This window comes from Bubalus kerabau, chromosome 1 (assembly GCF_029407905.1).
Source record: "Bubalus kerabau isolate K-KA32 ecotype Philippines breed swamp buffalo chromosome 1, PCC_UOA_SB_1v2, whole genome shotgun sequence".
Classification (NCBI taxonomy): Eukaryota; Metazoa; Chordata; class Mammalia; order Artiodactyla; family Bovidae; genus Bubalus; species Bubalus kerabau.
Window position 1 is genome coordinate 165,923,694 of NC_073624.1, and position 26,211 is coordinate 165,949,904.

The 26,211-nt window shown below is 36.4% G+C and overlaps 1 protein-coding gene across 12 annotated transcripts in view; it reads left to right on the plus strand.

Moving 5' to 3' along the window:
- MAPK8 (mitogen-activated protein kinase 8) overlaps nt 1–26,211 on the plus strand; it is a 98,416-nt gene that overhangs the window by 66,002 nt on the left and 6,203 nt on the right. For 8 of the 12 annotated variants that reach the window (XM_055538287.1, XM_055538273.1, XM_055538268.1 and 5 more), the window contains 9 exons: nt 6,046–6,175; nt 9,216–9,274; nt 9,364–9,502; nt 13,941–14,106; nt 17,832–17,903; nt 19,227–19,409; nt 19,713–19,837; nt 20,388–20,451; nt 24,186–24,263. In XM_055538287.1, the coding sequence (XP_055394262.1) occupies nt 6,152–6,175; nt 9,216–9,274; nt 9,364–9,502; nt 13,941–14,106; nt 17,832–17,903; nt 19,227–19,409; nt 19,713–19,837; nt 20,388–20,451; nt 24,186–24,263 (910 nt within the window). In that variant the 5' untranslated portion in view covers nt 6,046–6,151. Of the gene's footprint in view, nt 1–6,045; nt 6,176–9,215; nt 9,275–9,363; nt 9,503–13,940; nt 14,107–17,410; nt 17,483–17,831; nt 17,904–19,192; nt 19,410–19,712; nt 19,838–20,387; nt 20,452–24,185; nt 24,264–26,211 lie in introns of those variants that run through there. The other 4 variants (XR_008699582.1, XR_008699583.1, XM_055538250.1 and 1 more) reach the window with 3 other exon arrangements.

Consider the following 26,211-nt stretch of genomic DNA (forward strand, 5'->3'; position numbering starts at 1 on the left):
GTAATGAAATTCTGGAATTTCATAAATCTTATTTTACACTGGGGAATAAAGTCTGCTAACATCTCATCGTATGTATTTCAAAACTATATATATCTTTAAAATTGATTTACAAGCTAATTTCTACAAAAGACCTAGGCTTTATAGATCATTATAATTCCTTATAAACTGAAAATCAAAACCCTCTTTGGGACAGTTCTGTTAATGATAAGTTAGCATAATAAGCTAGTGTTGGGGAGTCTAAGCCTCACTCAAGCATAATTATATCTGTATTACCTCTTCTTGGACCAGATTTGTTTTTGAATCTATTAAAAATCCTCAGTGTTTACAATCCTGCAGTTCTTCCAGGTTCAAGAAAAACTCTTGCAAACAGCTCTTGCATATGTCCAGAAAGAGACATATATAGCACAGTTCTTTGCAATACCATTTACAATAGCAAAAATTGATAATAGCATCAATCTATCAGTAGGAGAATAGAAGTACAGTGAAATGCTGTATACCATTTAAAATGAACGAGCTATATGTATCAACAAGGATAATCAGAAACGTAATGTTGATTTTAAAAGCAAGATGTAGAATATACATATATACGTAGTTTAGAATATATAAAGCAATATCATGTATAATTTATGAATGCAAAGATGTAAAAACATTCATAAACACCAACCTCAGAGTAGTACTTACCTCTGAGAATAAGGGAAAAGGAAGGGGCTTTACCTATAATAATATATTTCTTTTAAAAAACTTCAGCAGAATAATGGTGAAATATTAGAATCAGTAAATTTGTGTAATGGGAACAGTAACACCACCAACTTTTAACAGGCATGAATTTGAGTAAATTCCGGGGGATAGTGGAGGATAGAGGAGCCTGGTATACTGCAGTCCATGGGTCCACAAAGAGTCAGACACGATCTAGTGACTGAACAGCAACAACAAAAATATCTATTCTCTTTTCTGTATTCTTAATTTATGGGCTGTAATTTATACTGTCGCAAATTACAGAAGCTGGGTCATTTTACAAAGCATTATTGGCTGACTGGTTATCATTTTAACTAATCACATTTAACCAACCACAAGTTAAATTTGAAGAAAATAATGTGGTAATTATCAATATTGTAAGAATTTTGGAAGCAAACTCTTGATTCAGATTCTAGCTCTTTGATTTATTAACTTTGTGACGCATGGCAAATTTACTCTTCTATAGCCTATTTTCCCACCTAATACATGCATGGTTGTTGTGAGGAATATATTATTTATAAAATGGTTAATGGCATTTGAAAAATGTAGTTCCTGTACTGCTGAGCCGTGCCCCAAGGCCGCAGGTGCAAGCCTTGCACCAAGGCCACAGGAGCAGGACCCAGAACCAGGGTCGTCTCCAAAGCTAATTGAGCCCCTTTGTAACTGTTGCCAAGAGCCCCCTGATCATCACCAACAAGCTTCCTGACTCCAAATTAGGCAAAGATGCCCACTCCAGTAAACACCTATAGCGCCCCAACCAATCACCTAACAACAGCCTACCCGTAGGAATTTCCTTTATCTTCAGGCTATAAAAATGGGCTGTTAGCTCACGAAAACTGTTGACTCTCCCTAGTCCGTTAGGAGGTCAGTCCACTGCGCTTGCAGTGCCCATATTATCTCTGCTCTTTGTTCTTAATAAACTCACTCCCTTCTGAAATGCTCTGTGTCTGGAAATTCTTTTCCAACCTGCACTTGGACTGCCTCAACAGGTACCTTCACTTAACCCTCAGGTAAGTGCTTTTTGAAATTTGTGTACCAGAATTTTTTTTAAATTGCTTTGGAAGGTAACACCAGTCCTAAGGAATAAATGCTTTCAAATTTTTGATTATTCCTTCCAAAACATTACTATGAAATAGACAAATAATAACTTTTTTAAGTCACTGTTGTATTATTGTCAGAATCAACTGAAGAACTTAATTTTTTTTAAAAGACATTATTTTGGGCCTCAGTTTTAGATAGTAAGATTCATTGGGTCTGGATTGGGGCCTCTGAATACCCAGGTGTTCTAATTTGTGCACATTTAAGAATCAATTATTAGAAATCTAATTTCCTTGGATACAAAATAGTTCAATAAGATACTTGTATTTTTCAATTTTAGAGTTTGAAAGATTACTTTGATATAGTAGATAAAAAATTAATAGGAATGAACTTAATGGTTAAAAATAAAACATGCTTTATCTGAAACAATCAAAACTTCTAAACATTTGCATCACCTGTTTTTTTTTTGTTTTGCCTTTTTTTTTTTTTTTTTTCCCTTAATTTGGGAAGAACATATCTGTAAATAATGGCACCTTCTAATAAAAATAATATGTTTTGGTATGTGTATGTATATATATATGTATATAGGCAATAGTTACAGTCTATAGAATGTACAGATGTATCCTTTTATGCAGTGCCAATTTCTTAATACATAATTTCTTCACTATATTTAATATAGTAAAATAACCACCAAAAAACCTCAAGTTTCCAATTAGTCCAGTCCCTCATTCATGTCTGACTCTTTGCAAACGCATGAACCACAGCACGCCAGGCCTTCCTGTCCATCACCAACTCCCGGAGTTCACCCAAATGCATGTCCATTGAGTTGGTGATGTCATCCAACCATCTCATCCTCTGTTGTCCCCTTCTCCTCCTGCCCTCAATCTTTCCCAGCATCAGGGTCTTTTCAAATCAGTCAGCTCTTCACGTGAGGTGGCCAGAGTATTGGAGTTTGAGCTTCAACATCAGTCCTTCCAATGAATACCCAGGACTGATCTCCTTTATGATGAACTGGATGGATCTCCTTGCAGTCCAAGGGACTTTCAAGAGTCTTCTCTAACACCACAGTTAAAAAGCATCAATTCTTCGGCGCTCAGCTTTCTTCACAGTCCAACTCACATCCATACATGACCACAGGAAAAACCATAGCCTTGACTAGACGGACCTTTGTTGACAAAGTAATGTCCCTGCTTTTTAATATGCTGTCTAGGTTGGTCATAACTTTCCTTCCAAGGAGTAAGCGTCTTAGGTTTCATGGCTGCAATCACCATCTGCAGTGATTTTGGAGCCTAAAAAAATACTCAGCCACTGTTTCCACTGTTTCCCCATCTTTTTGCTATGAAGTAATGGGACCAGATGCCATGATCTTAGTTTTCTGAATGTTGAGCTTTAAGCCAACTTTTTCACTCTCCTCTCTCACTGTCATCAAGGAGCTCTTTAGTTCTTCTTCACTCTCTGCCATAAGGGTGGTGTCATCTGCATATCTGAGGTTATTGATATTTCTCCCGGCAGTCTTGATTCCAGCTTGTGCTTCTTCCAGCCAAGCGTTTCTCATGATGTACTCTGCATATAAGTTAAATAAGCAGGGTGACAATATACAGCCTTGATGTACTCCTTTTCCTATTTGGAACCAGTCTGTTGTTCCATGTCCAGTTCTAACTGTTGCTTCCTGACCTGCATGAAAGTTTCTCAAGAGGCAGGAGAGGTAGTCTGGTATTCGCATCTCTTTCAGAATTTTCCACAGTTTATTGTGATCCACACAGTCAAGCTGTGAGGGCTTCCCTCATAGCTCAGTTGGTAAAGAATCCACCTGCCATGCCGGAGACCCCGGTTTGATTCCTGGGTCAGGAAGATCCCCTGGAGAAGGGAAAGGCTACCCACTCCAGTATTCTTGGGCTTCCCTGGTGGCTCAGCTGATAAAGAATCTGCCTGCAGTGCAGGAGACCTGGGTTCGATCCCTGGGTTGGGAAGATCCCTGGAGAAGGGAAAGGCTAGCCACTCCAGTATTCTGGCCTGGAGAATTCCATGGACTGTATAGTCCATGGGGTCGCAAAGAGTCGGGCACAACTGAGCGACTTTCACTTTCACACAAAGGCTTTGGCATAGTCAATAAAGCAGAAATAGATGTTTTTCTGGAACTCTCTTGCTTTTTCAGTGATCCAGCAGATGTTGGCAATTGGATCTCTGGTTCCTCTGCCTTTTCTAAAACCAGCTTGAACATCTGGAAGTTCACGGTTCACGTATTGCTGAAGCCTGGCTTGGAGAATTTTGAGTATTTACTAGCGTGTGAGTGCAATTGTGCGGTAGTTTGAGCATTCTTTGGCGTTGCCTTTCTTTGGGATTGAAATGAAAACTGACCTTTTCCAGTCCTGTGGCCACTGCTGAGTTTTCCAAATTTGCTGACATATTGAGTGCAGCACTTTCACAGCATCATCTTTCAGGATTTGAAATAGGTCAACTGGAATTCCATCACCTCCACTAGCTTTGTTCGTAGTGATACTTCCTAAGGCCCACTCGACTTCACATTCCAGGATGTCTGGTTCTAGGTGAGTGATCACACCATCCTGATTATCTGGGTTGTGAAGGTCTTTTTTTGTACAGTTCTTCTGTGTATTCTTGCCACCTCTTCTTAATATCTTCTGCTTCTGTTAAGTCCATACCATTTCTGTCCTTCATTGAGCCCATCTTTGCATAAAATGTTCCCTTGGCATTTCTAATTTTCTTGAAGAGATCTCTATTTTCCCATTCTGTTGTTTTCCTCTATTAGGAATAGGTTAGAGAATAATTTAGGTTGGAGAATAGGTTCCAGTTAGGTTAGAGAATAATTTTAATCAGTATTATGCTACCTTTGGGCTTCCCTGGTGGCTCATTGGTAAAGAATCCCCCTGCTAGTATAGGAGATGTGAGTTCTATCCCTGAATCAGAAAGATCACCTGGAGAAGAAAATGGCAACGCACTCCAGTATTCTTGTCTGGGAAATCCCATGGACAGAGGAGCATGGCGGGCTACCGTCCATAGGGCTGCAAAGAGTTGGATACAACTTAGCAACTAAACAACAACAAATGCTGATTTTCCAAGTATTACATAAAGAGAAATCGTCTTTTATAATGGTCCAGGATGAAAAGCTGGAGAAGGCAATGGCACCCCACTCCAGTACTCTTGCCTGGAAAATCCCATGGACAGAGGAGCCTGGTGGGCTGCAGTCCATGGAGTTGTGAAGAGTTGGACACGACTGAGCGACTTCACTTTCACTTTTCACTTTCATACATTGGAAAAGGAAATGGCAACCCACTCCAGTGTTCTTGCCTGGAGAATCCCAGGGACGGGGGAGCCTTGTGGGCTGCCATCTGTGGGGTCGCACAGAGTTGGACACGACTGAAGTGACTTAGCAGCAGCAGCAGGAAAAGCATGACCTTATGTCTCAGTCTTCTAGACTCAGCTTTGCCTTCAACCTTCTGGCTGACTTTGAACAAATTAGTTAGCCTCTCTGGCCCTATATCAGGCAGTGATTAATCCAAATGAGTTTTAAAATCTCTTCAGTCATACTATTCTATAATTTTTAGGCACTGTACCTTACTTGTGCTTTACTTTCTTTGACCTGTCATTTGTGAAGTGTACCATTGGTCAGTGTCATATGGTAGAGAGATGAAGAGTTAATGAATATAGTGTTATATTTCCCAGAATTATAGGTGTTTCATTAATAGTTATGAGGTGGCTTCTGGTGTCCTGAAATCTAGCATTTATAAATACTTTGATTTTTAATTTCGCCTCCAAAACAAATTTTGTATTTACTTTTATAAAATAGTCTTTTATATAGATGCCTTTTTATGTACTTTGCTCTTTCTGTGTTCATTTTGTTGTGTCTGAAGAGGAGGAGGTGATGTAGAATTCATCAAGTGTTTTGAGTAGAATTTATGACCACATGTACTTTTTATCCTGTCTTTTCTTAATGTCGATTTGGGGTGAGGACTTCGTTTTAGGCTCTAAGGTGTATCTCTTGGACTTGAGCACTCATTAGAGACTTGTGTATTACGTGCCCACTGTGTGCTAGGTGGATCTGGGATGACCCCCAGTGAACACAGTTTCTTTCTTCACAGTTCATTTTTGCTTTTAATCCATTAATATTTTAAGAAACATGTTGAATACTAAGGGCTGGAAATTGATTCAGTTGCATTTATCTTTGGAGAAAGTGAGAAATCTACATGAATGTTTCATAATTAAGTTTGCAGATTTTTGATTAAATTTTTGTTGTTTTGAAATTTTTTATTACAGTGCAGCTTATGATGCCATTCTTGAAAGAAACGTTGCAATCAAGAAGTTAAGTCGGCCATTTCAGAATCAAACTCATGCTAAGCGTGCTTACAGAGAGCTAGTTCTTATGAAATGTGTAAATCACAAAAATGTAAGTGAACATTCAGAAAATTCCTTAAGTATAAAATCAAGACCTCTTCATGAATACCTGAATATCAAAATCTTTTAAAATAGTAGGTGTTTTAAACTGTTCTTTTGGGTTGAAACATTGCTTAAAAGTGTATCTGCATTGTGAAATTTTTCTCAACTTTATTAAATATTAGATGAAAAATACTTTATGAAATGAAGAATCTGTACTTTTCTGACATCTACTTTTCAAGAGGAATTTTAAACAGGTAGATGTTTTAGAACTTTATGTAGGGTTTATCTCATCTGCTTTTTGTTTTCTGTTAAGCTGACATTTCAGAAAACTGGAATCTTTGCACATAGATGAATTAGTTCCCATTATTCTTTGACATTGGAACTTTATTTAATAATATTGGATAAAGCAGTTTAGCAGAAACTTTAAAAAATATCTAAATGAAATTAGTAAAACATTCCTAGTTCTATTTTCTAGTGGTTATAAAAACTTAGACATATGACTTTCACCCTTTTATATTTTTTCATTCAAAAATGCCTTTCTGAAATCCATATATTATATGTCTGGTTGCATTTCTCCAATCTGTTGCTGTTCTGTGTTATTATTGCTGCTGTTGTTTCTGTTCACAGAAGTAAAGTTTCTCAGTGAATTTTTACATGTTTCTAGTAATGTTTACTTCTTTCAAAGTGCTCCTCTGCCACCCCTTGACTTTTGTTTGTCCAGTGCACAACTGATGTGATTTTCTTCATTTCTCTTTTGGAAAAGAAGACAGCTATCCATTTTAATCTTTTTTATGTAACAGCTTTATTATGATACAATTCACATACAGCTAATCCATTTAATTCATTGGTTTTCAGTTAATTCACTGATACATGTGACTATCATCACAGTAGGTTCTAGAGCGTCTTCATCACCTTACAAAGAAACCCTCTTCCTTTGGCTCACATTCCCCCATCTCCATCCTCCTCAGTTCTGAGAAACCCCTGATACCCTTTGATACCAGACTTCTACTCTGGGATTGACTGGATATTAATGAGAATGGTTTTACTATTTCTCCAAGTCTCCAAGTGTGTAGTTCATCTGGTTAGACATGTTAGGAGGCATTCATTTAAAACAATTGGATACTTATTCCTCTGTCTTAAATTTGTTTTACCCTCTCCTATCTGAAAATTATTTTTCAGAATTTTAACACTGAACATGCACTGAACATGTATTTGGATGTCTTCTGTAAGCAAAGCTTCATGCTTAAATGACTAACATGGGTTCTGCCCTCATGAAGTTTACGTCTAGAAAAACATTCTAAGTATAATTGTCAACACATTTCAAAAATATGTGTCAGGTGTTTTCTTATATGTCAGAATTGTAAAAAGGAGTAAGAGGCTGTTGTGAAAGCACAACAGTGTATTAAATGCCATAATAACATCGCTGTTGTGGGGCCAAAGTAGACTACTCCACTCTGTCAAGAACTAGGCATTGTCAGACCCTACGAAAAAAGCCTATCTTGAAGATTTAGTAGCATTTAGTAAGAAAGTGACAAACACAGGGAATAGAATGTTTAAAGGCCTTGGCAGTTTTTTAGAAACAGCCTTCTTGCTCAAGTATCAAGTTTAATAGAAGGCTTAGCAAGAGATGAAGTGGGTTGCTGTCCTGTCATGGAGGGCTTTGAATGTACTGCAAGGGAGTTTTAGAAATTTTTTTGGTGGCTTTAGATTTCTGAAAAGGTGAGTAATCCTATCTTTTTATTACCATATATTATAGACAGTAAAATGGTAGCTGGATTTGCAGAAAACCATTGTGAGGGAACCAAGTGTTAGAAGTTATTGCAGCATGAACAGCCTAGATGAGATGTTAGATACCTCAACATGCGTAACAGCACAGGGGGGAAAAGAGGTTGAAATTTACCCTGACGATAGTGAATAGATAGCATTCTTTTATTTATTATGGTGCAAATGGGGTCCATGGGGTCACAAAGAGTTGGACACAACTGAGCGACTGCACTTTCACTTTTCAGATATTGAGAAAAAGAGTAAAAAATCACTGTGCTTTCTGTTGTAAAAAAGAAGATACTCTGGAAAAGTAAGAGGTTTGGGTTGGAAGGATAATGAATTCAATTTTATATTATTTTGAGAGACCTCATGTGAAGTAGCAATGAAAATCTGAGACTCATAAACCTAAAGAACCTTTAATGAATATTTAGAATTATCTATATAGATTTGGAGGAAAAAAACATACATAGTATCACCCAGGAAAAGGGTACAAATAGAGAAGGGAGGAGGATTGGAAAAAGAATAGTGGAAAAGATTGCATGCCTATGGATAAACTGTTGAACTAGATGGGAAATGAGGAAATCTGGGAAAGTGCAGTTTTATGAAAAACCAGGAGTCAAAAGGGCTGAGGTTATATAAAAGTATTGAGTTGTATAAAAGCTGGCAGAAAGTAGTTAAGATTTGCTTACAGATTATGTAGAGGACTGTATAATATAGGTCCATAATAGTTGAATGTTCATAAATGGAATGGATTTTCTGGAGCTCTTCTGTTGGTATAGTTTGTGTGTGTGTGTATAAGACTGTGTTTTTAGAGCAGTTTTAGGTTCACAGCAAATCTAAAGAAAAGTACAGAGATGTCCCATATATCCCCTGCCTGCATACATGCATAGCTTCCTGCATTATTAACATCCCCCTCCAGAGTGGTACATTTTTTTTATAATCAGTGAACCTACATTGACATATACTTATCACCCAGAGTCCAGAGTTTGCTTTAGGGTTCACTCTTGGTGGTGTACATTCTGTGGGTTTGGACAACTGTGTAATGATGCATATATCTACCATTATAGTCTCATTCAGAGTCTTGTCTCTGCCCTTAATATCCTCTGTGCTCTGCTTCTCTCCCTGCCCCCAGCCCTGGCCATGAAGGTTTAATATATAAGATAAGGCGATTACTTAAGCTTAGAACATTAGACTTGAAAAACTTCATACAGAGGGTGGCTTTTTTTTAATCCATGTATTTGCAGTTTCCAAATGAAAAATTTTCTATTTCTCTGCTTTTACCACAGATAATTGGCCTTTTGAATGTTTTTACACCACAGAAATCCCTAGAAGAATTTCAAGATGTGTAAGTGTAATAATTAAAATTTTGTTAATACATATTATTCTTTGATTGTTACTGCATACTTTAGCTGTTACCTTTTTTCGCCCATAAAGTTACATAGTCATGGAGCTCATGGATGCAAATCTTTGTCAAGTGATTCAGATGGAGCTAGATCATGAAAGAATGTCCTACCTGCTCTATCAGATGCTGTGTGGGATCAAGCACCTTCACTCTGCTGGAATTATTCACCGGGTTAGTAGAAAAAACGGTCATATCTTTTTTTAATCGTTGAGGTTAAATTGATGTAACATAGAATTCGCAGTGTTTCAAAGTGTGCAGTTCAGTGATATTTAGTGCATTCACAACATTGTGCAACCACGACCGATAGCAAATTTCAAAACAGTTTCATTGCTCCAAACGGAAACTACCTACCCCTGGTGGTCATCCCATCCCTTCTCTCCCCAACCCTGACATATATCAGTCTCCTCTCGGTGTCCATGGATCTACTTCTCTGGATGTTTCAAATAAGTAGAGTCATACAGTAGATGAGCTTTTTGTCTGGCTTCTTTAACTTGGCATAATGTTTTCAGTTCCATCCGTGTTAAGGTGTGTATCAGTAGTTCATTCCTTTTTATGACTGGTGAATATTCTCTTATATATATTTACCACATTTTATCTGTTCATCCATTAATGGACATCTGGGTTATTTCCACCTGTTAGCTTTTAGTGCTGTTAAAAACATTAAGATAGAAGTATTTGAGTTCCTGTTTTTAGTTCTTTCGGGTATCTACCTAGGAGTTTTATTGCTGGGTCTTATTTAACTTTCCGAAGAACCAGCAAATTGTTTCCCACAGTGGGTACACCATCTTAAATTTCCAGCAATGGTACACAAAAATTCCAGTTTCCCCAAGTCTTTGCTGATTCCTAATGACTTTTTCATTCTAGCCATCCTAGTGAGTATGAAGTGGTATCTCATTGTGGTTTTAATTTGCATTTCTCTAATGACATTAAGCATCTTTTCATGATTGTTTTGTATTTGTATATCTTCTTGGAAGAAATATCTATTTAAGCCCTTTGCCCATTTTTTAATTGAGTTGTTTGTCTTTTTGTTGTTATCAGGGTTCTTTATATATTCTGAATACTAGATCCTTATCAGATGAGTAATTTGTAAATATTTTCTCCTATTTTGTATATTGTCTTTTCACTTTCTTGATCTCTCTTGATGTGCAAACATTTTAATTTTCATTAAAATCAGTTTATGTTTTCTTTGGTTGTTTGTACTTTTAGTGTCTTATGTAAGAATCCATTGTCGAATTCAAGATCATAAAGATTTACTCTTAGTCTTTCATTGATAGTTTTAGCTCTTACATTTAGGTCGTTGACCCATTTTGAGTTAATTTTCGTATATGGTATGAGATAAGGTGCTAATAACTTCATTCTTTTGCTTGTGGAAATCCAGCTATCCTAGCACCATTTATTAAAAGAGACTGTTGTTTTCTCATTGAATGATTTTGGCATCCTTACTGAAATTCAGTTGGCTGTAGACATATGGTTTTATTTCTGGACTCTCAGTTCTCACTTCCATTGGTCTTTGTGTCTGTGCTTTTATCAGAACCGCTGTATTTTGAGCACTGTAGCTTAGTAGTAAATTTTGAAATGGGGTAGTACGAGTCCATCACCTTCATTCTTTCTCAATATCATTTTGACTGTTGAGGGCTCCTTGTGATTCCATAGGAATTTTGAGTATCAGCTTTTCCATTTCCGCTGAAAAGGCCATTGGAATTGTAATAATAATAAGGATTTCATTGACTCTGTAGATTGCTTGGGTAGTTTTGCTGTCTTAACTATATTTAGTATTCCAATTCACAAATATAGGATGTCTTTCCACTTAGGTTGTATTAGTCTATTTTGTGTACCATAACAAAACAGCACAGACTAGGTGGCCTAAACAAGAGAAATTTATTTTCTCACGGTATTTGGAGATTAGAAGTCCAGGACCAACATGCAAGTAAATTCCGTTTCTAGTGAGATCTCTCTTCCTGATGTGGAGGTAGCCGCCTTCTTGCCGTGTTCTCATATGCTTCCTTCCTTCCGTGCTTGTAAAAAGAGAGACAAACTCTGGTGTCTCTTTCTCTTTTCTTATAAGGACACCAGTTCTTTTGCATTGAGCCCAACCCTTATGATCTCATTTAACCTTAATTGCCTCTATAAGGGTCCTGTCTCCAGATATAGTCACATTAAGGGTAGGACTTCAATGTTTGCACTTGATGGGGGGCGTGGCGGGGAATGCAATGTAGTCTGTGACAAATCTATGTTTTACAGCTTTCAGTGTGCAAGTCTTTTCACGACCTTAGTTAAAATTTTTTCCTAGGTATTTTATTCTTTTGGAAACTATTATAAATGGAGTTATTTTCTTAATTTCTCTTTCAGATTGTCCACTGCTAGTGTATAAGAAACTGGCCCTTCTATTCTTAGTTCCCACTCACATCCCATTGACTAGAATTAATCACAGGCTGGAAAAATGTGGTAGAGAGGATGGAATATTAAGTTAGTCCACTGCTCCTGTCACACATTCATACGAGTTAGCAGCCCTTCAGAGATATAGAGAGCAGTGCTGCTAAATGCCTCTGGGAGGGTGCACGCTGGTGTGTGTGTCCTCAGGTGCTGACTCGCATCCGGCTCCTCCCCACCTCATGGACTGCAGCCCGCCAGGCTCCTCTATCCATGGGATTTTCCAGGCAAGAACACTGAAGTAGATTGCCATTTCCTACTCTAGGGGATCTTCCTGACCCGGGGATTGAACCTGCATCTCCTGCATTGGCAGGCATGTTCTTTACTACTGTGCCACTAGGAAGCCCGTACATACTGATAAACAAGGATGAATTTCAGATGATATTCTTTTTTGAAAGTTTCTTTCCCTTAACAAAAAATGACTATTTAAAAAATTTTTTATTTTGTTCTTCTTCCAAAGTAAAGTGTTTAAAGTTGAAGTCTTATTCCTAGACTAGAATGCAGTACTACAATGAGCCATTAAATCATTAACCAACATGATAGACATTGAAATAGCATCAGAGCTCATATTTATTTTTGAACATGCAGTGTTTCTTTGCTGAGGTATTGCGTTTTGGAAATAATGACCACATATTTATAGGATAGCAATAATAAAAATGTTCATCTTCTGTTCCATAAGCCTGTTGATATTTATTTTTAATTTGATAAAACCTATCGATGACATGACAAACCTAGACAGCGTATTAAAAAAGCAGAGACATTACTTTGCTGACAAAGGTCCATCTAGTCAAAGCTGTGATTTTTCCCGTAGTCATGTACAGATGTGACAGTTGGTCCATAAAGAAGGCTGATCCCTGGACTGCAGGGAGATCAGACCAGTCAGTCATAAAGGAGATCAGCCCTGAATATTTATTGAAAGGACTGTTGCTGAAGCTGTGACTCCAGTACTTTGGCCATCTGATGCGAAGAGCCAGCTCATTGGAAAAGACCCTGGTGCTGGGAAAGATTGAAGGCAAAGGAGATGGGAGCAGCAGAGGATGAGATAGATAGCATCACCAACTCAATGGACATCAATTTGAGCAAACTCTGGGAGATAGTGGAGGACAGAGGAACCTGGCATGCCATCCATAGTCCATAGGGTTGCAAAGAGTCAGACACAACTTAGCAACTGAGCAGCAACAGCAAACAGGTGGCACATCTTCTAACTCCACCCATGCTTGCCTATCAAAATAGGCGAAGACAGTATACACGCTTGCTGGGTATAGACATTGCAAGAGTGATTAATGCTTATTTTTCAGGCCACTTTTCTGTGTTGTTAATCATTGATATTCAATATATGTGAATTATAGGCCTGCTTTTTTTGGTCTCTCCGTTCATAATAGGATTCATGGTAGCTAAAAGGCAAGATGGGTTGAACTTGAAGCCTTGAGTATTTATGCTGCTGCCTTTTTATGCTTGTAACATAGAATTCCTTGAGGTTGGGTTCACATGGGTAGCTTTTCACGGACGTTACTTAGCATCAGCAGCAGGTGATTTTATGGGTTAGTGGCACCAGGACAGTGGTGTCCTACCTCTGTGGGCAAAAATTGTATGAACAAGTTTGTATGATTTTGGGTGAGAGATCAGTGATGGGAAAACTGATGATGATTACTTTGGTCCTTCAGAGTTAAACATCTGCCTATTTGAAAAGTCAAATGCCATGTGGTTGGGTTGACATAGAATGGCCTGTTGTTGGTATATAATATCTATATAAAGCTTACTGTGATTTTAAAATGAGAATTTTAAAAGCTAGTAATTTAGTGTACAAGTGAATATAAATGCTAACTTATGATTCTCTCTCTTTATTTAACCATAAAAGTTCTTACATGAGCTCTGAGATGCCATTCCAAATCCTTTTACACCCCTTGATTGAAAGTGTCTAGCTAATCATATTTTCTAGCAAATAAAACATTACTAACTTCTAATAACTACTGTATGTATTTGTAAATTAAAAATGCCATCAAGCTAATTTCTCAAATTTGCCTATTTATGATGAATCTGTGCAGTGGTAACAATTACAGTTTGAGAAAAATGAACAATTAGCATGAATTGTTTTATAAGAGATCTCATTCATAATGTGTAGACTGCAAAATATTTGTTTATATCATAGCAGTCATTTTTTTTATTTTTATTTTTGAAGGACTTAAAGCCCAGTAATATAGTAGTAAAATCAGACTGCACTTTGAAGATTCTTGACTTTGGACTGGCCAGGACCGCAGGAACTAGTTTTATGATGACACCTTACGTAGTGACTCGCTACTACAGAGCGCCTGAGGTCATCCTAGGCATGGGCTACAAGGAAAACGGTGAGCAAACACTCTTTACTTGAAATTCTGTTCAGATTTATTTGCTTTTGTTTATCAGATTTCTTATGTAAATACTTAAATTGAAATGCATAAAGAAAATTATCGCTGTTTGAAATGTGTATCAAGACTTTGGAAGTAACTACAAATTTTGTCATAAAAGTTTGGAAAAACTTGGGGCCCCTGTTTATTTAAATACAAATACATAATCATTAGTACAACCATCGGATAAAGAATTTGTTACCATGGCCCCCGTAACAGAATACGCATATAGGATACATGCCATTTTCTTGCCTGTAGCGTGAAAATGAGCATTCTGACATGGGCACGAGGAAGTGTGTACTGGACCCGTATCTTTAGGGGTGACCTTAGTTTGCATGAATGGTATTTGCACACATTTCCTGTCCCGTGACATTAAGGTTAGTAGCAGTAGCACCTAGTGCAGACTTGAAGAGCTCCAGTAAGGCTGTTCTGCAAAGCTGATGGATAATTAATTGAAGGTGACCTTTCAGAGGAAATGGTGTTTCATCAAAGCCCTTGTGTCCAGCCTTAAAGAAATGGCATTATTATGTGCGAATATAGCCAGTTACATAAATTAACACTAGAATTAGGTTGAAGAAAATGATCAGGCATGTAGTTCATGAATTTTAAAAAAATGTTATACATACACACATTTCTACCTAAGAAAGTTTGCTGAATCTCAGTCATTTGGAAGATGAATAAGTCTACACATGATTTTATTGACTTTAACTTTTAAAATGTGATAATTGAAAATACTTTATAAAGTAGGACCTAGACATTTTTTCTAGCAAAAGACTCTGAAACAGCAGTTTACTCTGAATCAGGAAACTGTATCAAATCAGTTTTGAGGATTCTTTTTTTCTAAAAAAGGTAACTTTGAAGTGAGGATTTTAGCTTAATATTCTTATCTGAGCTAGTTAAAAACACTTTAAACATTTACTATCAGTATTATTCTTTTGTCTTAAATAAACATGCTGTTCTCTTGTCTTACTCTTGACCTAAATTGTCTTACACCCTGTAAAATCCAGTGAGTTAGATTTAGTATTAGACTCTCTCTTTTTTTTTTTTTTTGGAGAATTGCTGTTTCAAGTGACAACATGATCATCGTCTTTGTATTTGCTGTAAAACCATTGACTGTCATGAATACTGTGCGGCGTGTCACTTCATCTTGGCATTGTGATCTTAGGCGCTCCCTAGTAGAAATCAGCACCAAGAAAAACTGTCATGTAAAGAATTGACATACTTTCCTTTCTTAGATAAGAATTATATAGATTCACTTTATTGCGTTCTTTCTTTTGTCTCCAGGAAACTGAGTTAAATATAATGCTTAATATTGATAACTACATTAGCTAGCAAGGTCAAATATAAGAACTTCCACCTTTTAGTGACACCTCTCACCCATCCTACACCTGTTTTTAACAACTTTGTTTATATATATATGTCTTTTATTGCAAGCTACCCTCAAAGCTTTTTGGAAAGGGAGATAACGGGATATATTTAAACTGCCAAATAAACTAAGCAGTTAGACCTGTAAAGCTCTTTTTATGTTTGAATCAGGCTTGTCATATTCTGTGGAAAGCCTTCATTAGCCCAGACAATGCTTGCAATAGCCTCTCATGCTTGTAGCTTTTGAAGTGTTTTAAAATATGTTTTTCTCAAGATTATGTACATAAATTGTGTCCTAGATATTTAACTAAAGCTTGCTATTCTCTATAAAATCCACAAGGAAAAATTGTTGTAATAGATTTTTGCCAGAAATGAAAACCCTGGAAAAAAATTTTCTCTAACTGATAGGTGAATATTAACTTTCCCTCTAAAATTTTATCCTTGGAAGTTGAATTATGCCATAGATACAAAAAGATTTGTATGTATTCTAATGTGAAATTTTAGAGAAACTTTAGTTCCACAGGATTTCCAAAATTTATTCCTAAATATAGCTCCTGAAATTCTGTAATGAACTAATAGTCTCCTTATGAGTGTATTAGAAAGTACAGATTTTAAGTTCCCAAGTCATCCTGCATGGTTAAAGGTACATCTCTAACATCTATTCCTGCTTTTATTCTTTTGCTATTAAAAGATTTGAAGTCTCCAGACTTCAAAAACAAATGCATGTTTCTAAAAGTTTCCCTTCAAATTGCTTATTCTTCCCCTTCTTGTATTAAACTGTAAGCACCTTCTCTTTTTATCTGCTTTCAAACCCAAAGATATAAAGTGTCAGGGTATGTGGTTAGTTTTAATGAAATAGGTAGAGATCCTCAAATTGCTCATTTCTGTGTCTGGCGCATTCTTTTCAACATTGGTTGGAACTCTCATTTAAAATTAACAAGCGTCACAGGATTTCCATTGTGGTCCAGTGGTTAAGACTCATACTTCCACCACAGGGGATGCAGGTTCGATCCCTGCTCATCCCGTGTGGCCAAAATAAATAAATAAAGTCGGCAAGGGTCAGTAAGTCTAGTAGGAGACTCTGTAGATAATAAATTTGCGGGAGCTTTCATGCTGTGTTCAGCCGAAACCAGCTTCTTAAACCAAAAGTGGTTCAGTTCTACAAGCTTAAAACACTTTAGGTGGAAAACATGAAATATACTTTCTTGGCTGTGTTTTCTTGATTATTTGTTCATTCTCTATGTACTTGTTCCCTTTGGGGTAGTAGAGTAAATGCAACATGGTGTTGCCAAGAAAACAAATGATTTCTATTCAGAGTAAACATAGCACTTCTCAGAACAAATTTATGAACTCCAGCTTGAAAATTTCTGAAGACCTTTAGGTTAACTTTTTAACTGTAATTATTCATAGAAACATTATTTCTGTTAAATATTTTAATATGCTAGACTATTTCTGCTCATGCTTTTTTCTGTTATTTTACTTAAAGAGAGAGTATAATGCACAGTTGACTCTCCAATTAGTATCAAGATTTTATTTTTTAAATTTTGGTACCTCCTGTACATTTTCAGCCTTATTTATAAATTTGTGTTGGTTCCTTTTCATATTTTATAAGTAAATTTTCAGGGGCAAACTACAGGTTTTAAAATCATGTGATTTCTGTGCATAGCTCTCCCTTTAAATTAGATATGTAGCTAAAAGGCTACACTTCACATTTGCTTTTGTGAATCAAAGCCTTTTGAAAAATATTTTATGTTTTAAATTATTCCATTAGCTAAAATTAAAGTCACTTTTTTCTTTCTGTGATGGTTTGCAATTTTTATATAATGCAGTCATATTATGCTTTTTTGATTTTAACGACCTTTTGCTTTGCTTTTCCTTCTTCTGTGCTGCAAACATGTAGTGGATTTATGGTCTGTGGGGTGCATTATGGGAGAGATGGTTTGCCACAAAATCCTCTTTCCAGGAAGGGACTGTATCCTTGTGCTGCTGCAGCAGCTTGATGAGCTAGGTGGTGAACTTCCCTATGTTCTCTAGTGAAGATGAATGTAGTGCACATTCATACATGTAGGCTTTTTTAAACAGACGTAAAGTTTGTGGCTGTTATAGTTCAAAAATTTCTGTGATGTTTGTAGGCTGCATTTGGCAGTAGGACATACAGTCTCTGCTGGTAGTTAGAGCACATTCACTGTCACTCATTTTTATTTTATACTGCTTTCTTTAATTTTGAAGTATACATGGTGTGCGTGATTTTTTTTAATGTTTATATATTTTTTTATTTTAACCAAAATCTTTATGTTAATGTCATTGCATTTTGTTTTCAGTTGACATTTGGTCAGTTGGGTGCATCATGGGAGAAATGATCAAAGGTGGTGTTTTGTTCCCAGGTACAGATCGTATCCTTATCTTTGGCCTAAAGTGTAGTTTCTAAAGGTCAAAATGTATGACAGCACTTGAGCTTGATCAGGCACAATGTATTTTGTCTCTCCCTAATGACGTATTGTTAAATTACTCTTTCAAAATACCACCTGCTATTTCACATAGACTTTCCTTTCCCTCACTGGTTGTCTCATTTCTTAATTCTGAAAACTACTCAAGTTAATTATCCACAATTACTTGTTGGCTTTGAGTTGATTTATTTAACCTAAATCAGAAATCATGGCTTGCATTAAATTTTTCTAATAATTATACACTTGAGTAAGTCTAAAAGTACTTAGGACATACTATGAATTTTGAAATTGTTGTTTCTGGTCATCCTTTTGTTTTGCTCCCCCCCCCGCCACCTTCTTTTTTGTTAATGTTCTGTGTGTTCTGTGTCTTTCCGTTGTTGTCTCGTTTCTCAACATAACATACTGATCTTTCCATCTGAGACTTTCAGCAGTAATAGTTGAATATGGTGATGAGTAGGTTTGGGTTCATGATTTTTGTTCATCTGACTGCTTCTGATATTTATAGTAACAGTGGTCAATTATGTGTTTCTCAGCTAGTGACACTTAGTTTGAAGAAGATCAATGGGAGAAACCGTATTCACTGGGTTACAGTAGGAAAGTTTTAGGTCTTAATCCATGGGGAGCACTTGAAGTATAAAGACTAAAGACTAGAAGGAAAGAAACCAGGGAATTCTAGCCTTATTCCTTAACCAAAATAGTGAGTCATTTTCTCAGATTTCAGAGCTTTAAACTTAATTTTAGTTAACATAAGCTAAACAAATGGCAAAAAGAAATGCCGTCATTTTTATTGCTACTGGTTATTTTCTGTTAGTTTAGAAAACTTGGAAAAGCAGGACAGATAATAAATATTTCTTATCTTCTCAAAAATGCAGTCACATTTTCTGATAAGCTAGAAGAAAAGGCAAAGGCAAATTCTATGTTCAAAATTGTGTCATTTATATTTAGAGTCTATATGGGTAGTAATTACCATTTTTCTTTGAGCCACTCATTATTTGTATTTGGAATTTGTGAGTTTAAGCTTCCATTTTTATGATAAAATCAGTATTAGTAGACACACACATACACATAATAAATAAGGTTAACAAAGCTTGTTATTGATTCTTTTTGTCCACCTACAGTCATTGCCTTTTGCAAGGTGGCTATAAGATTTATAACTGCCACATTCTTTCTTAGAATTTTAAATTGCTATTTTCATGTTATTTTAATATGGATATGACTAATATGTTGAACATTAGATGCACAGTATTTTTCTTAGCTACTTGATACTAGATATTGATCAGTGGAATAAAGTTATTGAACAGCTTGGAACACCATGTCCTGAATTCATGAAGAAACTACAACCAACAGTAAGGACTTATGTTGAAAACAGACCTAAATATGCTGGATATAGCTTTGAGAAACTCTTCCCTGATGTACTTTTCCCAGCTGACTCGGAACACAACAAACTTAAAGGTACTTTTTAAAATATTATCTTTAATTCCATTGTGGTTAGGTGGCTGTTTGTGGAGGAGGTTTATGGGGGTGTATTTATATTGTTATGGGACGTAACTCAGCATTATTTCTGAGTAATGGAACACTGTGAGATTTTAGTTACTTTTAGTTATATTTTTAATCATATGTATGATCTAATTTTATAGTAAATCTATTCTTTTTAAAGCATTTTTTAGTAAATGATAATTTCAGGTTTCTGAAATTGATTGATAATTTTAAAACCTTATGAGATACGTGTACATAAACATCTCATTACTTTTGCAGCCAGTCAGGCAAGGGATTTGTTATCCAGAATGCTGGTAATCGACGCATCTAAAAGGATTTCTGTAGACGAAGCTCTCCAGCACCCGTATATCAATGTCTGGTATGACCCTTCTGAAGCAGAAGCTGTAAGTTCTTTTCTGAATGTTTGAAGAATATATTGTACTCTTAGAGTTGAAGTTAGGTTTGGAATATATTTTTTAATTTTAAATAAAAATATAAATAAATGATGATGGTGTTTTCTGTTTTTGCATGAAAAATTCCTTTAGAGAATGAACATATCCAAGTACCTCCTACACAAAATAAACTTCCCTCCCATTGTTTCTTGCCTTTTTGCCTTATTACCTTGTAAGTTGAGCTATTATGTCGAGCACTTTGAGAAAAATCTTAACTTTGTTGTAAACAAATTACTGTGCCCAAAGCATAGCACAATTCTATGATGTAAATAAAATATAATAGCTGCAAAAGCAAGAAAAAAAAGACTGTTAAGCATCTTTTTTCCTGTCGTGGAGTTTTCCCAAATTAGTCTGTCTACACAAAATCAGCATTGATCATTTATCAGTCTTGGTATAATGGTGTGTTTTTCCAAGGCTTCTGCATGATTAATATTTCAAGTAATTGTAAGGAATTTATATACTTTGAATAAACTGACTCAATTTTTGTTACCTTGTTTTTCAGCCACCACCAAAGATACCTGACAAGCAGTTAGATGAAAGGGAACACACAATAGAAGAGTGGAAAGGTAACATTCACCAGATTCCTTAAGATGGAGCTGAGAGCGCTCTGGCTTTCTATGCTGTTTATTCATCATTTTAGGGAGATGAAAGATATTTTCTGTTATTCATAGCTGATATTTGATAATATGATTTAAAATATTCTGCAGAAGTAGAAACTAAACCTCCTTCCTTCACTAACTTAATGCCTCATGTTCCGCACCCCAGGCAGAGGCACGTTTGTACTTTGAGGAACTTTACTGTTCTTGCATACTCTGCAGATATGCAAACCTGTGTGTGCTGTCTCCCCTCTCCTCTCCCACCCTGTTTTAATCACATACAGTTGTATACAACTCACAGTTGCTTTGTTGATATTATCGTGTATTTTAGAGATTATTCCCTCTTGCTCCATATACCTGGCTCATCTGCTTTAATAGCTGGTTAGTGATCTGCTGTGCGGCTGTGTCCCAGGGTTGTTCTGACAGCCATGTGAAGAGCGTTTAAGCTGGGTCTAGTCTGTTGTTACAGTCAGCTCTGTAGTATTCTTGTGCACATCTGAGAGTATGCCTGTGAGAAAAATCTTAAAAGGAGATTTGCTGGGCCAAAGGATATTTTCAGCTGTTTCTAATTACTCTCTGAAGAAATTATAGCAGTTTACACTCACATCAGCATTGTATAGGTATATCTAATAGAGTAGTTTTTTTTTTTTTTTTTTTTTTTACTTTGGTTGAATATTAATAATGCTTTGAAAGTCTTGGAAATGTTAAAGTATTTCTTTCTTTAAAAGATTCCCTGGGACATTTGAGCCAAGTTACCTTTAGATCTCATTTGCTTCTGTTTATATTGTTGTCATGTAATATTTTGACCAATTTTGTATCTGCATGACTTTGGAGAAGTCACTTAAAATCAGGTGGACAGAAGATATGTTATTAAGAGCTAAGAACCTAAATACTTGGAAGGCAAAAGGAACTGGGGAGGTATAAACCAAAGCAGGTAGTCCATTTACAGGTTTATTTGGGAGGAATTAAGTTGATTCTTTCTTCAGAATAATCAGAAATTAGTTTTCCCTCAGTTGACTTGGGAGACATATAGTATTAATAAGGTTCTGTAGAGCCCACCAAGATGACAGAATTAGGTAGAACCTAGTACATCTGATGGTGTAAAATGTCATATACAAGAGTATAGAAACTGTGGATCAGAGTAGGTGTTAAAATGTCTAACCTGATATTTTATATATCATTACATTTACAGTAAACATATATGATATTTTGTGGAATTTTAATAGGCCCTCAGTTGTAAAACACACTATTGTATACCACTAAGAAAGAGAAAACAATGCCAGCTATACTGCACCATTAAGCTAACTGAAAAAAGTACGTCTAAAAATCAGTGAAACATAGTATTTTCATTTGTATATTTCTAGGATTTTTGATTACTTTAAACATACTTATTTTTGTTCTATATCTTTTTCTCCTACCCAAATGCAGTTTAGTAGCTACCTACAAACTCCCCTTTTAGCATCATAACAGAAAAAATTCATTGCCACAGCCATTAACTACAGATCAATTTGTCTAGTTAGTATCCCTGGTTAGTTTGGTTCTTCTGCCTTCAGTTCAGTTCAGTCGCTCAGTCGTGTCCGACTCTTTGCGACCCCATGAATCGCAGAACGCCAGGCCTCCCTGTCCATCACCAACTCCTGGAGTTTACTCAAAACTCATGTCCATTGAGTCGGTGATGCCATCCAGCCATCTCATCCTCCGTCATCCCCTTCTCCTCTTGCCCCCAATCCCTCCCAGCATCAGCGTCTTTTCCAATGAGTCAACTCTTTGCATGAGGTGGCCAAAGTATTGGAGTTTCAGCTTCAGCATCATTGCTTCCACTGAACACCCAGGACTGATCTCTTTTAGGATGAACTGGTTGGATCTCCTTGCAGTCCAAGGGACTCGCACGAGTCTTCTCCAACACCACAGTTCAAAAGCATCAATTCTTTGGCGCTCAGCTTTCTTCACAGTCCGACTCTCACATCCATACATGACCAGTGGAAAAACCATAGCCTTAACTAGATGGACCTTTGTTGACAAAGTAATGTCTCTGCTTTTTATTTATTTATTTATTTTTCTACTGCTTACATCTATCTTTTTTTTTTTTTTTTTTTATTTTATTTTTAAACTTTACATAATTGTATTAGTTTTGCCAAACATCAAAACGAATCCGCCACAGGTATACATGTGTTCCCCATCCTGAACCCTCCTCCCTCCTCCCTCCCCATTCCATCCCTCTGGGTCGTCCCAGTGCACCAGCCCCAAGCATCCAGTATCGTGCATCGAACCTGGACTGGCAACTCGTTTCATACATGATATTTTACATGTTTCAATGCCATTCTCCCTAATCTTCCCACCCTCTCCCTCTCTCACAGAGTGAAGTAAGCCAGAAAGAAAAACACCAATACAGTATACTAACGCATATATATGGAAATTAGAAAGATGGTAACAATAACCCTGTGTACGAGACAGCAAAAGAGACACTGATGTATAGAACAGTCTTATGGACTATGTCTCTGCTTTTTAATATGCTATCTAGGTTGCTTTTTACGAAGAGATATTGTTTTATCTCTCTCTTTTTAATCCTCCTATCTGGAATGCTTATCATTCCTTTTTGTTTCTTAAAGACATCTCCCATTCTTGCCTCTATCAAAAGACTTCCTATTTTTCTTCTTCCTAGCTCAAGTAGGTTACCATCACAAGCAGACTTCGGTGTCTCCAGCTCTTGTTCATCCCAACATATCCACTTATTTTACCTTATTATCAACATGAATATTGCTGTACCCTGTGATCAGAAATCATTTATCAAATGTTTAATTTAATGAATTACAGACTCCTTGAAATTCTGTGCAACGTTTTTTGTGTATACATTTTTCTCAGAAGAGCATTCATTGCTTTTATGCAGTCCTCAAAGAACTTTATGACCTGAGAAGAATAATGGCAATGTTAGCATACTCCAGAAAGGTCTTAAGTTGACAGGCAGACTCTATAAGGCACATCACACTTGACATCAGATTGTGTCGAAGAACACAGGGCAGGGGGCAGATACAGCGTCTGCTGTTTCTCTTTGGTTGGAGTGGCCCTGCCAGCCGTATACCCACCGTCCAGAAACCTAGCTAAGGAACGAGATGCTCGTGAAGAAATCTGTATAGTAATAATAGGCCATGCTTCAACTCAGAAGATGTTGAAGGATAGCTACCTGATTCTTTTCCTTTAATGAAAATGTATTTGTATTCTCTTCTGATTAAAGAAGGTTCCATATACTCTTGCATTTATATCTTTTAACAGGTATCTGGGTAAGTACCTACAGTGTACCATGCTCTATGCCAGGCTCTATGCTCTATTGGGAAATAGAAGTTAGTAAGACAAATTTGATTCAAGCTCTCATTGAGAGAATTAAATGAATATTTGTAGTACAGAATGATATAGTATAAAGTCCTGGTGGAGTATAGAAGATAAAACGTCTAACCTCAGATCTATCTTAATCTGACTTTTGGAATATTACAACAGAGATTTTTTTTCTTTCCATATAATTCATGGTTGAGGATCAATAAATTGTTATTAACACCTTTGAACCTTTGGTTGACACTTTTCAACCTTCTACCATTGCAAGGACACCATTCGAAGTATTTAATGTGTGTGAATATTTTTTACTTAACATATACATATCTTGGGAGATTGTCTCCCAGACTTTGAAAAGTTTTTATTTACCTCTTTTTCAGAATTGATATACAAAGAAGTTATGGACTTGGAGGAAAGAACCAAGAATGGAGTTATACGGGGGCAGCCCTCTCCTTTAGGTTGGTTACAATATAAGCTTAGTTATGATTGCAGTTTACTTCTTGTGTTGTAATCTTCAGTGGCCTGAAACTTTTAGTTCTTTCTGTATTTACTACCATTAGTATCCAGGTTTAGTAAATATAAGGAGTACAGTTTCTGTGGTTAAATTGGAAAGCACTGGCACACCGTTCTATCAGTACATTGTACTAATATAGCAGTAACTGACTTCATAAAATGCACATCTTTTTCTATGATACTGACATCCCATTGAAGACCTGAAATTTATTTATTTATTTATTTTAAGAACTGAAATTTAAAACCTTTTTTATTGTTGGCATTGTTGTGTTAAAACTGCTGTCAGAAGGTATTCTATCTCTTAAGAATGTTGGCTTTGTATGAGTTAAACATTTTCTTTTATCATAAGCTCATGTTAACTTTTAGTGCTTGTAAAAGCATGAAGACTTTAAGGGAAGAGTCAGATGACAACATGTACATAGTAAGTACATACCACAGGATAGACATAGGTGGTTTTTGTACTTCATTTCATTCAGCCCTGGAAAGCCCCAAGGAAGGGATTTGTATGCACATTTTACAGATGAGGAAACCGTTTAGAAAAGTTAAATGATAAAAGACTACAAATCTTTTGTGTAGAAAAGTGAATACTTGAAGCCATGTTTATCAGTAACTTCAAGAAGGCATGGTTTTTCCAGCATCCAATTTGGTCTCTGGCTGGCAGCAGAGACTTCTGGCTACAAAGATTAGGGAGAGATTAAATGTGAGCTGAGTCTTGAAGAATACTGTTTGAACTGATAGGTCTTGAATTAGAGTAAAACTGTGTCATTTTAATCATCCTTCTAAAACTCATATACAATAATTCTAAGAAAAAAATGGGATATCATATCTAGCATCTTGTTTATGAAGTAATATTTATTTATTTTTTTTTTAATTTTATTTTATTTTTAAACTTTACATAACTGTATTAGTTTTGCCAAACATCAAAACGAATCCGCCACAGGCATACATGTGTTCCCCATCCTGAACCCTCCTCCCTCCTCCCTCCCCATTCCATCCCTCTGGGTCGTCCCAGTGCACCAGCCCCAAGCATCCAGTATCGTGCATCGAACCTGGACTGGCAACTCATTTCATACATGATATTTTACATGTTTCAATGCCATTCTCCCTAATCTTCCCACCCTCTCCCTCTCTCACAGAGTGAAGTAAGCCAGAAAGAAAAACACCAATACAGTATACTAACGCATATATATGGAAATTAGAAAGATGGTAACAATAACCCTGTGTACGAGACAGCAAAAGAGACACTGATGTATAGAACAGTCTTATGGACTCTGTGGGAGAGGGAGAGGGTGGGAAGATTTTGAAGAAATATTTATAACTGCAGTTTCAGGTGCCCAGTTTTTTGTACTGTAAACATACATTTAAATACTTTTTGTAGCTTTCTATGACATTTTTGCTTATATTTTAATTCTTTGTTTTTTAAATCCTTGATCAGAAATGCAGTCTTCCAAATTATAATATAGATTCTCTTGAAAATATAAATTGGTTTCGACAGCTTATACCTACAATTAGTTGTAATGAAGGGTCTATTATAAATGCTTTAATAACTGAGTTTTTTTGGTGGCTTCCCTGGTGGCTCAGACGGTAAAGCGTCTGCCTGCAATGCGGGAGACCCGGGTTCAATCTCTGGGTTGGGAAGATCCCCTGGAGAAGGAAATGGCAACCCACTCCAGTACTCTTGCCTGGAAAATTCCACAGACTGAGGAGCCTAGTAGGCTACAGTCCATGGAGTCACAAAGAGTTGGACACGATTGAGTGACTTCACATAATAACTGAGTTAATTAATTGGCTTTGTAATTGATATGCAGTAGTCATGTAAGTGAATTGTTCATGATGGAGGCTCAAATCGAATTTGAAAAATCCATTATTTAGGAGACTTTTATACTTTAGCAT